The following is a 13,891-nucleotide window of genomic DNA, read 5'->3' as shown; positions in this document are numbered from 1 at the left end:
TCCCTCTTTGTGACCTGATTTCTGTGGCCTTCCCTCTTCTCTATAATGATTACCTTATTGACATACTGACCTGTATGGCTCTCCCCACCAGGTTTCAGAATGCTTTTGAAACCTGGTATACCTTAATGGCCCTGCCTTGAGTAAGAGTATCAACAGTCTCTTCTAGGCCAGAATCACAGAAATTATTTGGGACTTGAAAGTCTCAACAAGCCATGAAGAGTAAAGAGATCTTTTCATCTCACAGGTTAGAGTGACAATAGGTGATGCTGTCCTCAGAAACAAGATTAAGAAAATGAGGGAGAGTAGAGATGGGGTTTGTACATGGGTATATATGCGTATAAGAATGGTTCTCGGGCTTCCCTGGTGGTGCATTGGCTAAGAATCTGCCTGCCAATGCAGAGGACATGGGTTCGAGCCCTGGTCCAGGAAGATCCCACATGCTGCAGAGCAACTAAGCCCGTGTGCCACAACTACTGAGCCTGCAGTCTAGAGCCCGTGAACCACAACTACTGAAGCCTGTGCGCCTAGAGCCCGTGTTCCGCAACAAGAGAAGCCACTGCAATGAGAAGCCTGCGCACCGTAACGAAGAATAGCCCCCGCTTGCTGCAACTAGAGAAAAGCCTGCGTGCAGCAACAAAGACCCAACACAGCCAAAAATAAAATAAATAAAATTAATTAATTAAAAAAAGAATGGTTCTCTGAGTTTTTCCAGAGCAACTACAGTGTGCCTAGTAAATTATAATGGTTTATATGAAATTATCTTTAATGTTGTTGAGTCATTATGATTTAGAGTGAGTTTTTACCCAGAAGAAACCACAATTACCCAAAAGAAACCATAGGCCTGTCCCCTAAGAATTATATATGTAGGCAGCATCCACATGGATATACTCGTGATCATGAGGGCACTTACTCAGACACCCTCAAAGAATTGCTGTTGTCTGAATTCTTTTTTTAAAGAACTAGTTGCCTTCTAGAGTTTATCCTCTGGATATCATGCCAACGTGCAAAATGATATATGTCCACAGTTACTCATTCTAGCCTTATCTGTAATCAAAGAACATTAAAAACAGCTCCGTGTAGAGTAGGGAACTGATAAAATGAATTACAGGGCATCCATTCAGTGGAATGCTATATGGCTAGAAAAAAGAATGAGTGTTTCGTGTTCTTGTCTAGTTTCAACTCCAAAGTAGTAATGTTAAATGAAGAAAGCAAGATGCAGGACCATGTCCAGGACCAGGAATGGGCAAGAATATATAATCACATTCTTATATGTGATTCTTATATGCATATTTTTATAAAATTATATTTAAGTATATGCATAAAATATTTCTGGAAGGATACACCCCAAAAGTGGTGCCGTAAGTTGGCCAAGTGACAGGGCAAGGCAGAATTCTCACTGTATACTCTTTTCAGCTATTTTTGAGTCATGTAACTATATTAGCTATTCAGAAAATATATAACATTTTGAAAATGTGAAGAACTAGCTGATTGAGGGCAGTCTAACAGGTAGTCTGATCATGGGTGGAAGAAACTAAATGGAAGTAAATCCTAAAACACTATTTTAGTTTACAGATGAGAAATGATCCTTTCTGCACTGAAAATGCTGGCTAACTAGGGAATGTGGTCATGAGCATGAGCTTTGACTCCAGCCTTCTACTGCTCAGTTCATAGTGACTAGCCACATGTGGCTATTTAAAGTAACTGAAATCAAAAAATAAAATAAAGTAACTGAAATCAAATAAAATTTTAAAATCAATTGCTTAGCTACACTAGCCACATTGCAAGTGCTCACTAGTCACATATGGCTAGTGGCCATCACGTTAGTACAGATTACAGAGCATAAAGTTTGGTTGGACATGCTGCCCTGCCCTAGACAGGCTTGGGTTGGAATCCAAGCATAGATGCCACTTGCTAGCCATGCACCTTGGACAAACTGCTTAAACTCTCCAAACTTAGATTTCTTTACCTGTCTACTAAATTTATTGGAGCTTGTCATTTTAATTTGTGAAGATTTAATTTAAAATTAGATTTACTTTGTAAAAATCTAAGGAGAGGCCTTTAATAAAATGAGAATTTGTGTCACTTTTGCGATAGGTGCTCTGAAAAACTGGTGACTAAGATTTCCATGGTTAGTGTCTCTAGCTCACTGTCAGCTGTTGTCTTTCAGGGATTTCTTCAGTGCCAACCCCTTCACCCCTTGGACCTCTGGCAGGCTCACCAGTGATTGCTGCTGCCAACCCCCTCGGGATGCCTGTTCCAGCTGCCGCTGGCGCTCAGCAGTAATGGCCCCTTCTGTCTCCTGATGCCTGAGCAGAGGTTGGGGAGTCCACTTACTCCCTTGATGCAGCTTGCGCCTGGCGGGGAGGGGTGAAATACTTCAGAAGCACCGTGTCTGAACCGTTGCTTGTGGATTTATAGTAGTTCAGTCATAAAAAAAAAATTATAATAGGCTGATATTCTTTTTTTTCTTTTTTTTTTCTCTTTTTTTTTAACTCGAACTTTTCATAACTCAGGGGATTCCCTGAAAAATTATCTGCAGGTGGAATATTTCACGGACAAATTTTTTTCTCCCCTTCCAAATTCAGTTCCTCATCACTAAAGAACACAGATAAACCAGCCTCAATTCTGGCTGCTGCGTTTGGGTGGAGATTTCTTCCCATGCCCACCATTGCTCCCCTACCATCCCACACTTTGAGGGGTTTGTATTTCATGCTGTCCTCCAGAGATTACAAAAATGTAGCTTCTTGAAGGGAGATGGGAAGGAAGGAGGAAGGAAGGACCCAACCTATAAGAGCAGTGTACTGCTAGTCACTTATATCACTTTACTCCAAAAGTGCTTCAGTGGGGTTATACTGGTGAATCTAGTGGAAATATGTCTTAGTTACAGTGAGATGCTGAAAATCTACCCAAAGTGCAGACAGGTCCTGAAAACGTCTGTTCAGTATGAATCATGTCTTATTGACCTAACCTAAATCCAGCTCACTTATAATTTAGTTTCAGTTCAGTTTAAAACTTTAATACCGTCCCTCCCAGGCTCCTTACCTTGGTCCTCTTCCCCTTTCATCTCCCAACATGCTCTATAGCTGGTAGGAGGGGGAAGGCAAAATCTATTTCAGTTTTCTTTGACTTGGCCCTTTTGAATTCAGTTAGTTACTGGGTATAATTACTGCTTTTTACAAAAGAAAAAAACCTTGTCTATGTTGGTTTCATGCTAGTAACTCTTGAAGAGCTGATGAGAGATGTGGCCACTGCATTTTATTTTAAGCTTTCTACCTTCTTTTCCTCCTACCTTCCCCTTCCCTCACATGCCATCCGTTGAGAAGACCTGCCCCTCAGTCTTGTAAATGTACCTGAGAGGTAGGAGCAGAGCCACTATCTCCAGTGAAACTGAAATGGTAGACCTGTAATTGTGGGAAAACTAAACTCTCTTGTTACAGCCCTGCCACCCCTTGCTGTGTGTATATATATAATACTTTGTCCTTCATATGTGAAAGATCCAGTGTTGGAATTCTTTGGTGTAAATAAACGTTTGGTTTTATTTATCAAGGTTAGATTTAAGTTCCCTGTGTAAAGGTCTCGCTGGGTGGGTGGCTCACGTTCACATCTGAGGGGCCTGCAGCCCTGTACCGTGGAGGCTTCCCAAGGCCCCCATTTTTATACAATCCTCGTTCAACCCATGGTACTGGGCAGGCAGAGAGGCCTTAAAAAAGCTCCACAAGCCAAAGCGTCTCTGCGGATTAAGGATCCTTTGCCATAAATTCATTTTGTGTCTCAGCAGTGCAGGGATTGGGGATGGGAAAAGTCACCAGTTTTTGTGTGTTTGTGTGTAAAGTGGATTTTCCACTGTAATCCAGCCACCTAAGTTTATCAGGTGCTTCACTGAGGAAGCCTAGTTTTTTAAGCACAATAGCAAAACCATCAGCTCTGTATTTTCTCCTGTTGCTTCATTACCGTAGCTGCTTGTGGGGACTAGGAAAAATTCTTCCAACATATTTTAAGGCCTGAAGTCTTAGTTCCCCATTCTCCTACCTTTATAGATTCACAAGTCTTTCTCACCTGGGCGTCATAGATAAACATAATTGTTTGAGGAGTTGAATTTAATGAACTTATCTAACTTTGTAACCCATCTTAGCTCTAGTAACTTTATCAAAGGTGGTGGCTTTAGTGAATATAATGGTAAACTTTAGAGGAAGCTAAAGCCTCCTTTTATAATGCTTCTCAACCATAGGGAAAACATTCTGACTATGTGGCAGGGTGATCTTCTTTGTGGCCACTTACAGTGGATATTTATTGTTCTCGACCCTTTTATGCCCTAGAATGCTGTGGGGGTTACCATGTTGAATTTGTGCAGAACCTCAAAGCACCAGATGTGCCAGAGATGCAGTTTGAGATTACGTTTGCACTGGATTGTGATTTGAACAGGACACTTAATGACTGATGAATTATTTCTTTTGAGGTGGGGAGGAGGGTTGTAAATCAAGACTTCACATCCCACCCTTGTAGCTCAGAGAACCTAGGTGTAGCTGAGGCTGATGTCGGGAGCTGCAAACAGCTGGACCTTCTAACATGCATCAGACCTTGCAAGAAACGTAAGGTGAATGCAGAGGACTCTGAGAGCCTTTTAAAAGAAATAGAAGTATTTAAAATGCTACTTAAGGAGTCACTGCAGAAGCATGAAAAAAAAAAAAAAAAAGACCCAATTGGGTGGGTGGGTGGGGGGCAAGGGTTTACAGAGTAACAACTTCTGTGTTGTTGTAAATTACCTCATCTGTATACCTTGTATTGGGACACTTCATTTCTCAGCACTACCTGTGTCTGCATTGATCAGATGGCAGGAAATGGAAAGCCAATCTAAGACAGTTGTGTTGGCAATTACTCTGAAAGGTTCTTTAAGTATTTTTTTAACTTTGTTTGGAGTGCTCCCTCCCCCCTTTTAAGTTTGAAGTCATAAGTTCCCCCTCCCCACCTTGATGATTTATTGGTTGTAATTGTATTGTATTTGGTATAACTAAAACATAACTGTGCTGGGAAGAAGTTGTGCCATGAAGGTCTTTAATTTTTTTTAAATAAAAACATTTAAACAAATGAAATGTCCCTGCAGCCTGAGCAATATGCTTCTCCAACCGACACCGTGTGTGTGATAGATGGCTTAGTTCTCAAGTGCTTTGAATTTAATACTGGGCTGATGGAGATGTGAAATGGGATGAATTAGGGTTGGTTGAGGAGCACTGAAGTGTAGGAGTTTTTGACATTGAGATACAGTGAAGAGAACATGATGTTGTTGCTAAACAGGACTGGTTTCATTCCTGCCCTCGTCACATACTTGGCTACTTGGCAAGTTACTTCTGGATCTGTTTCATCATCTATAAAATGGAGCCACTGCTTCTTTGGGATTAAATGAGAGTAAATGTCAAGTGTCTGGCACCTGTTATGCCCTTGTTCAACCTAATACCCCTGGCCCCTGGTATGGGGGATTAGTCCTTGGCCCTGACTTTGCAAGTAATTCACAGTATGATCTCTCCTCTGGCTCTCTTGGGACCAGTGTGTGTTCAGTCAGGGGAGACTGGATGAGATGTCTTCTGAGTTCCTTTTCAGCTCTGACACCGATTTTAGAAAGTTTGAGTTGGTGCGTAAATACAGAGGTCCATGGAGACAGTTGGTTTGTTAGCAGAAAAGACCAGTGCTCAGTGAATGGCAGTAAGCCCTGTGGAAGGTCAGCCTTGGAGAGACCTCCAGTGCAGGAGGCAACGTGCAGTCTTGGTGCCTGGAATGAAGGTATGCTGGTGAGCAAATGGGAACATATTTGGCAGCTTTAATAGAAACTACCAAAAGGGCTGGTAAAAGAGCTGAAACAGAGTTTACATGCTTATTAATGTCAAATGAGTGAATTCTACAACAGTATATACTTGAATTTTCATTTATTCTTTCTCATTTAACCACAGTTGAAAAGTTGAAATCAGGAAATGCTGTTATCCCAAATTCCTAGTTTCCTTTAAATGTTCAGTGCATCCATATGTTAATAATATTGGGAGTTGAGAAGTGTGGTTTAGATAAAAGGAACCATTGTGTAATATCTTATATCTGAAATGCCTAACTTACATGAACATTAATTTCTCACATTTACTCTTATTTTATCCATGAGACAGATAGGAAGATTAAATTGTTAGAGTGGGCCTGTTAGAGACAGAGGAATATATTTTGTAAAATTAGATCTTCAGGGTATGGCTAATTACTGTAGTCCTAAAGTAGTAGAGAAGATTGTGGATTGCTCGACAGATTTTGACATTTTTATTTCCTCTCAGTCTTTAAATTTCATCTTGTTTCACCTGTTGTCAAGTGTGGTTACAATTAGAACTGACCTTTTGAGTATCTCTTGAAAAAATCTAGTTTTGTCACCACTCCCACCAGCAGATTCCTCTCCTGAGATTAGACTTGGGTTTGAGTAGTTGTTTAATCTTAACAGTCCTTGCCTGTACTTCCCTGCTGGTCATTTCCTCCTCCCTTGTGCTGATTGATGCTCCATCCTATGTAAAAGTCACCTCTCTCTGCTTCCCCCACTGCTGTCACTACCCCTGCGCCCTTTTTCCTCGTAACACCTGACCTTATGTTATTTTTGTCTCTCTCCCCACCTGCATGTAAAGTCCCTGATGACCTTGTATGTCCTACTAATCTGTGCATCCTCATAAAAACCTTTTTTTTTTTTTAAGTGTTAACATCCTTCAGAATTGAAGAGGATCAAATGGAGTAGCACAAGGAAAATGCTTAGTACCATTCCAGGCTCATAATAGATGCTCAATAAACAGTAATTCCATCCTCCACTCCCAGTTCCACCTTCCCCCTCCTCCACACACAATAAGTTAATGGGAGTATTGTTGAATAAAGAATATCTCAGGATGAGAAGAGCCGTGTTCATAGATGTGCAGCTATAATTATAAGCCACAGGCCAGACTGGATTAACATGACAAAATGTCTATTTAATGTTTACTTATTTATTTAAATTATTTAATAATTTAATGAGCCCTTGGTGAAATCTTGAGTGGCTGAAGGCTGAGCAATGATCCTGACCAATTTAGTAGAATTAGGTGCTACAGTATCCCTGCTTTCCACCGTTGGTATATAACAATGTGAAATTCAGGCTGTGTTCTCCAAGTAGAACAGATACATAGAGGGTGTCACAAGGTAGTCTGGTTCTGGAGTCAATGTGGACAAGTGCTTTCTAGGTTTCATAACTCTACTATGATTCTGTGCTAAATTTAACCACTTCAGAGAAGCAACCTAGTAGAACTATAAATGCCCTGGTTCTGATAAGAGTTATGTCTGGCTGTGTAGTTTTGGCTCAGTAATTTAACCTCTCCAAATCTTCACAACTGACTTAAATTATTATTGTAAAACATTTTAGATCTACCAAGTTGTAAAGAGGCTGTAACACACCCATGAACCCACTGCCCAAGTTAAGTCTCTATTACCAATACAGATGAAGCCCCATTTGCCCCTCTTCTCTTCCTCCCTGTCCCGGAGGTTCTAATATCTTCTTCATATGTAAAATTGGGGTGTTAATACCTATTTTACAAGGTGGTTATAAGATTAGATGATAAATGTTTGGAAAGTGCCTGGCACACACAGTAGAGTTGGGCTAAATATTCACTTCCACTCTGAATTGTAAAGTTGTGCAGGTTACGTGCAGAAAAAGATGCCACGTCTATAGGAATGCCATAGACTTGTGCATTTATTTCTACAGTTTTACAGTAGATGGCAGTAAAATATCTGGTTCTAGAAGAAAAAAAATCCATGCATTAAATATGACAGGTTTTCAACAGATGCAAGTTGTTTCTAATTTCCATGAAGGCCAGCATTGCCCTCTCACTCTTCTCCTCTAAGATTCTATCACTCTTGTCTCCTCTGAATTTTTAATTTCTCTACTGAAAGCCAAATATTTTTGCACTATAGCAAATTACAGTCTGGATTTGCGTCCCTGTGGTCATAATCACCAGAGATTCTTAGTGGTCTCAATGTAAGAAGCTCTTCCCCAGGCACCTCCAGATGGGAGTTTATAGGATGGACAGTCCCTTTCTTAGAGAAGTTCCTGAGGGAATTGCGTATTTCTGAGTCAGCTTTACTCGTGCATCACCTGCTTTGACAGAATTTTCTTGGCTCCTCTAATGATGAAAAGGAAAAGCAGCAGCAGCTGGCAATTAGTTTCCTGATTTCACCCTGTGAGTCAGAGTCTCGGCTATAGCTAAACATTTGTAGACTTATCTAGAAAGGGAGGACTTTGCTTCTGTGTGTTGAACCGTTCTGGGAACTCCACGGTGAACTTCCTATGAAGAAACCTAAATACCCACAGCTCTCCACACCTCATTCTGTTCCCTGCTCACCCACTCAGCTCTGTCCCCTCAGCCCAGAATCAGAGTTTCTTATGGACTCATCTTCTTGACTGGTCTTTCCAGAATTCATTTGTTTATAAAATATGCCCCTCAACAAACATGTGTTGATGTCTGTGAGCCTGGTTCTATGCTAAACACTGGAGATTGGGAGAGATGAGACGCAAGACCATGGGGAAATGTGTTATTGTCAAGCAGAAAGGCAGGAAACAAATTGTTCCCCAGGAAAAAATCATATTGCTAGTCAGCATGGTGGATTGAGCTAACTCAGATAGGTACACCCACCTCCTGCTCCAAATATGTGAGGATGCTGACTGATGTAATTTACTTTCAAATAAATAGCCAGTTTCAAAGAAAAAAGTGGAAATTCCCAGGTGGCAGAAAGGAAGACAGCATTCATCGTGAAGGTAAGTGGGTATTGAAGTCACAGTGGGCCCCCGACACCAGGCTTGGATACAGATGGGCCTCAGAGCATAGGGGCTAAGGTTTGAATGCCCCCAGGGAGATAGGAGACAGCCTAAGTGCCTTTGAAGGTAAAAACAAAGAATCCCCTGGCACTTGAAAGAAAAGGCTGCTTCCGGCTAAAAAGATTAGAGGAAAACAAAATATCAGCTGTAGTTGCTTCTGGGAAGTCAGTTTGTGATGTTGTACAAAAACTCTTTAGGAAGAAAGAAGTCCTGAACTCTTGGGGGAGGAAGAATGGTCAGGAAAGCCTTCCCAGAGGAGGGACTGCTGGAGCTGGCTTGAGAGAGGTCCAGCCTTAGCAAGTTCGAGCTGCCAGGGTCCACACTTGCCATCAGAACCCAGGTTTCTAACCAATCATTATAGATAAACTTTCTTTCTCTTGCTTTTTGCTCTCTGGTCCTTTCAACAAAAAACATTTATCCTCACACAGATTTCTAGGTCAGCTATAGTTCAACTGATCTAAACTGGGTTCAGCCAAGCAGCTCTGCTTCAGGTTGAGGATTGACTGGGCTGGACTGGGCTCATGTGTTGATTGGTTTCAGGTTTGCTCCATGTAGTTCCTTCTGGGTCCCATGCTGAAGTTGTGGCAGCTACCCAGGGCACGTTCTGGTGGATTGCTGGGGCACAAGAGGCCAAAGGACAGACACCAAGCCAGAGAGAGCTCCAAGAAGCTCTAAGAACACCAAGCAAATTTATACACAACTAGGCATATCATATTCAAAATGCTAAAACAGAAGACAAAAATCGTAAAGGCAGCTCAGAGAAAAAAATGACACATTGCATACAGAGGAAGCTAAGAATTATCAGAGACCATGCAAGCTAGAAGACAATGGAGTGACTTTAGTGCTGAAAGAAAAACAAAACAATTTAGAATCCTATACCCACCGAAAATATCTTTCAAAATGAAGAAGAGATAAAGCTTTTTCTCAAAAACTGAGGGAATATATTGCCAGAAGAAATATTAAAGGAATATGAAATATTAGAGGAAGTTCTTCAGACAGAATATGATGCCAGACAGAAACTTGGATCTACACAGTGAAATTAAGAGTACTGGAAATGGAATAAATGAAAGTAAATTTTTTTTAAAAATTTAATTGCCTTAAAAAAATAATCGAAGTCTAAAGTAGGAGGTCATCAAACTTTCTGTAAAGGAGCAGATAAATAGTTTAGGTTTTGCAGGTTATATGATCTCTCTTGCAAGCAATCTACTGTTGTGGCATGAAAGCAGTCTTAGACAATAGGTAAATGAGCATGGTTGTGTTTCAGTAAAACTTTATTTATGGACTCAGATTTGGATTTCATATAATTTTTATGTGCCGCAAATTATTCTACTTTGATTTTTTGGCCAATAATTTAAAATTGTAAAAGCCATTCTTAGCTCATGGGCCATACAAAAGCAGTCAGTGAGCTGGTTTTGGCATGCATGTGGGTGGGTCATCCTTTGCTGGCCCCAGGTCTAAAGCAAAAATACTAGCAATGAATTGTGTATAGCATACGTTAAAATTTTTAAATGTGAATAAATGAATTGTGATATATCCATATGATGAAATACTAAACAATAAAAAGTAATAAACTTGATACGTGCAACATGGGTCAATCTTAAAATAATTACGCTGAGTGAATACCAGACAAAAAAGACTACATACATTCCATCCATATAATATTCTAGAAAATGCAAACTAACTAGTGACAGAATGTAGTTAAGCGGTTGTCTGCAAGTGTGAGGTGAGGCAGGGTTCTGGGTAGAAGGGGAAGAGAAGGAAGGATTTCAGAAGCGAAGCAAAGCATGTGACAACAGCATGGAGAACAGAAGGGAGGAAATGGGAATCTACAGTTGTAAGGTCTTTATACTATCCATGAAAGCAGGATATTTGAAGGCAAATTGGTTAATTTAAAATGTGTATTGTAAACCCTAGGGCAATCACAAATTAATCTCCACCTCTTGCCCACTCTCAGTCCCAGGGTTTGGGGACTTTTCTTGGAAATGCTGAGACAAAGATGATTCAGCTATATTTCACAGGGTCAGATGTAGAACGTATGTGAGAGCTGGGGCTGCCAGAGTCATATTATGAACCCAGGGCCTGTGGGAGAATGCAGTCAACATGAAGAAATGGGCAGCTGAGAGATAGAGGGGATGCAGAAGGGCAAGAACTTTTCAGTTATGTGAGCCTGTGCTTTTTTTTGGGGGTGGGGGGGTAAAATTTTCCGTCGCTTGCTGTTTAACAAAATACCATAAATTGATTAAAGGCCTACAGGAGAATATCTGCTGTTTTGAATTTCTCCAGGTAAGGCCTGCACCTTCTTTTAAAGCAGCGGTCCCCAACCTTTTTGGCACCAGGGACCGGTTTCATGGAAGACAATTTTTCCATGGACCAGTGGGGAAGGATGGTTTTGGGATGATTCAAGCACATTAAATTTATTGTGCGCTTTATATATTACAGTGTAATAATAGAAATAATGAAATAATTATACAACTCACCATACTGCTGACAGGAGGCGGAGCTTAGGCGGTAATGTGAGCGATGGGGAGCAGCTGTAAATACAGATGAAGTTTCGCTCGCTCACCCACTGCTCACCTCCTTTTGTGCGGCCCGCTTCCTAACAGGCCATGAGCCGGTACCGGTCCATGGCCCAAGGGTTGGGGACCCCTGTTTCAAAGGACTTGATCGATTAGGCCCACCCAGGCCGATCTTTCTTTTGACTACAGGGTCAACTGATTTGAGACCTTCATTACCTCTGCAGAATCCTTTCATCTTTGCCGTATAACATCACTGGAATCGTGAGACTGAGATCCCGTGATAGTCACAAGACCTGCCCACACTCAAGGGGAGGGAATTAATTAGGCATGTATACCATGGGGTGGGAATCTTGGGGACCATCTTAGAATCCTGCCTGCCAGAGTGACCTAACAGATGTCCCTGTGCCCTGTACTCAATCATGAGTCTCTTGGTTTCTGGGATTTTCCATGTTCTCCCAGATTTCTAGGTTGCCCTCTGTCTGACCTCTTTTCACTTGGCTTTGCAATTGCCTGGTTACTTGTCTCTTCCCCTTTAGAAGTTGAGCAACTCAACATTTGTCACTCTAGGCCCACCTCATAGCCTAGCACTGGTTTGGGCCATAAACATTTGTATGGATAAGCGGAGGTGATTCTTATTGGAGATAAGGATTAATCTAGATGACATCAAAGACCACATTCAATGCTAAAAAATTATTTAATTCACCCTGCTGACTCCATCCAGTCCAAACTCTTTGAATATGGTTTAAGAGGTTCTAACTTGTCCCTGCACACTTCTCTGCCCTCACTAGTGTCAAAGTTCACTTTGTCTTTCATGCTGTGCTGTAAGAACACTAAACCACTTGTAGTTTCTAGACTATGATTTGCTTTCTGTTAGCTTCAAGATGGTGCCTGTGCTATTTTCTCAGACTAGAATGCTCTTCCCTACATCAACTGACCTACATCAATTGACTACAAATGTTCAAAGGAACTTAACTGACTAAGTTTATTAATGGTACTGTTACCAACCCAAACTTGGGTCTGCTTGCCCATGCACAGTAAAGCCAATCTACTGACACCAAGTTGTGGTGAAAGAAAGTGCAGCATTTATTGCAGGGCACCAAGCAAGGAATCCAGGCAGCTGGTGCTTAAAAGACAAATTCCCTGATGGGTTTCAGGGAAAGGTTTTTAAAGACAGGGTGAGGGAGGGGGGTTGTGCAGTGCTTGATCAGCTTGTGGACATTCTTCTGATTGGTTGGTGGTGAGATGATGGGGAGTCAACATCATCAACCTTTTAGTTCCAACTGGTCTATGGACAGCATACAGTTAACTTCTTCCACCTGGTGGGGGTTTCAGTAGCTGCAAAACAACTCAAAGGATATGGCTCAGAATATTATCTACAGCCCTTGAGGAGGAACTAAAGGGCCTTTGTTCAATGACTGAACTATTATTTTGTCTCGTTTGACTGTTTTCCTTTCTTTCTCTGTTTTTCTCACTTCTCAGATTAAATTTATTTTTTGGAACTTGAGGAAGGCCTAGGAGGCTAAAGTTTTTCTACAGACAAGGGGCAGGCAGAGGACATGGTTGGTGGGTTGGGGGGGGGAGTGGGGAGTCTGTCCTGGGAAGGCCCCATAGGGTCCTGCTCAGTTACAGTACCAAAGTGATTGTTAAAATTTACTAGATTATGAATGGAATTGTAAAATTTGTCAGTTGAAGGAAAAACAAGGTTTGGGGATTTCTAAATTTAATACATTGAGTATTAGTTTTAAAAATCAAATGAACTTCATTTCTGCTCATGAATGCTACCCAGAGGACATAAAAGAGGACTTAAAATGTGATGGTGGACCATGGAACCTGAATGAAACCAAGACGGGCCAGTAGTAATGGGTTCCATGTGCTAGACGCCTCAGAATAAAGAATTGTCATGGTAGGGGTCATCCAGCAACCAGAATCATGGGAGTTTCAGTGAGGGGTGCCTAGCATTGGAGATTTAAGAGGTGGGGCAGTTTCTGGCCACAACGATAGGGGTGTGACCAAGGGAATGAGTGGCCTATTGATGAGAAAGGACTGTCATTGGAGACGAGGCGGTCAACGACCTGATAAGACAGATGCTCATTTTGGATGAATGGCCAGTTTTGTACAACTCAAAGGGAATACTGCTCACATAACCTATGTGAACGGCGCCTTTGGCATTGTGCAGTGCACAATCTGCATAACTGTATGCGATGGTTCTGCTAAACCCTGAAGTCACCAAGTACGATGACAGGAGTACCTGTGGGGAGGTGAGACAGCAGATAAAATTCTTGGTAAGCAAAAACAGAGTGAACAATTGTGGAGTAGTTACTATATGCTTGGTAGTGTTCTAAGCACTTTCCCAAGAACTCTTGTGAGTTCAGTACTTTTATTATCATCAGTATCATTTTACAGATAAGAGAAACAAAAGAAATGATAAAATCTGCTCCTGAACACATTTCTTCAAGAGTGCCACGCTCTGCAAATTCAGTTGCAACTAACTCCGGGCGCGCTCCCCCCGCTCTTCCTTTCGCCGCTT

At 41.4% G+C, this 13,891-nt stretch overlaps 1 protein-coding gene across 2 annotated transcripts in view; it reads left to right on the top strand.

Moving 5' to 3' along the window:
* CSNK2A1 (casein kinase 2 alpha 1) overlaps positions 1-5,090 on the top strand; it is a 55,403-nt gene extending 50,313 nt beyond the window's left edge. Inside the window, exon 13 of one of the 2 annotated variants that reach the window (XM_068565513.1) lies at positions 2,168-5,090. In XM_068565513.1, the coding sequence (XP_068421614.1) occupies positions 2,168-2,283 (116 nt within the window). In that variant the 3' untranslated portion in view covers positions 2,284-5,090. Of the gene's footprint in view, positions 1-399; positions 667-2,167 lie in introns of those variants that run through there. The other variant, XM_068565514.1, reaches the window with a different exon arrangement.
* Positions 5,091-13,891: the final 8,801 nt, after the last annotated feature.

This window comes from Eschrichtius robustus, chromosome 16 (genome assembly GCF_028021215.1).
Source record: "Eschrichtius robustus isolate mEscRob2 chromosome 16, mEscRob2.pri, whole genome shotgun sequence".
Taxonomy (NCBI): domain Eukaryota; kingdom Metazoa; phylum Chordata; class Mammalia; order Artiodactyla; family Eschrichtiidae; genus Eschrichtius; species Eschrichtius robustus.
The sequence above is the reverse complement of the archived record's forward strand: the minus strand, read 5'-3'. Positions and strand labels throughout refer to the sequence as shown.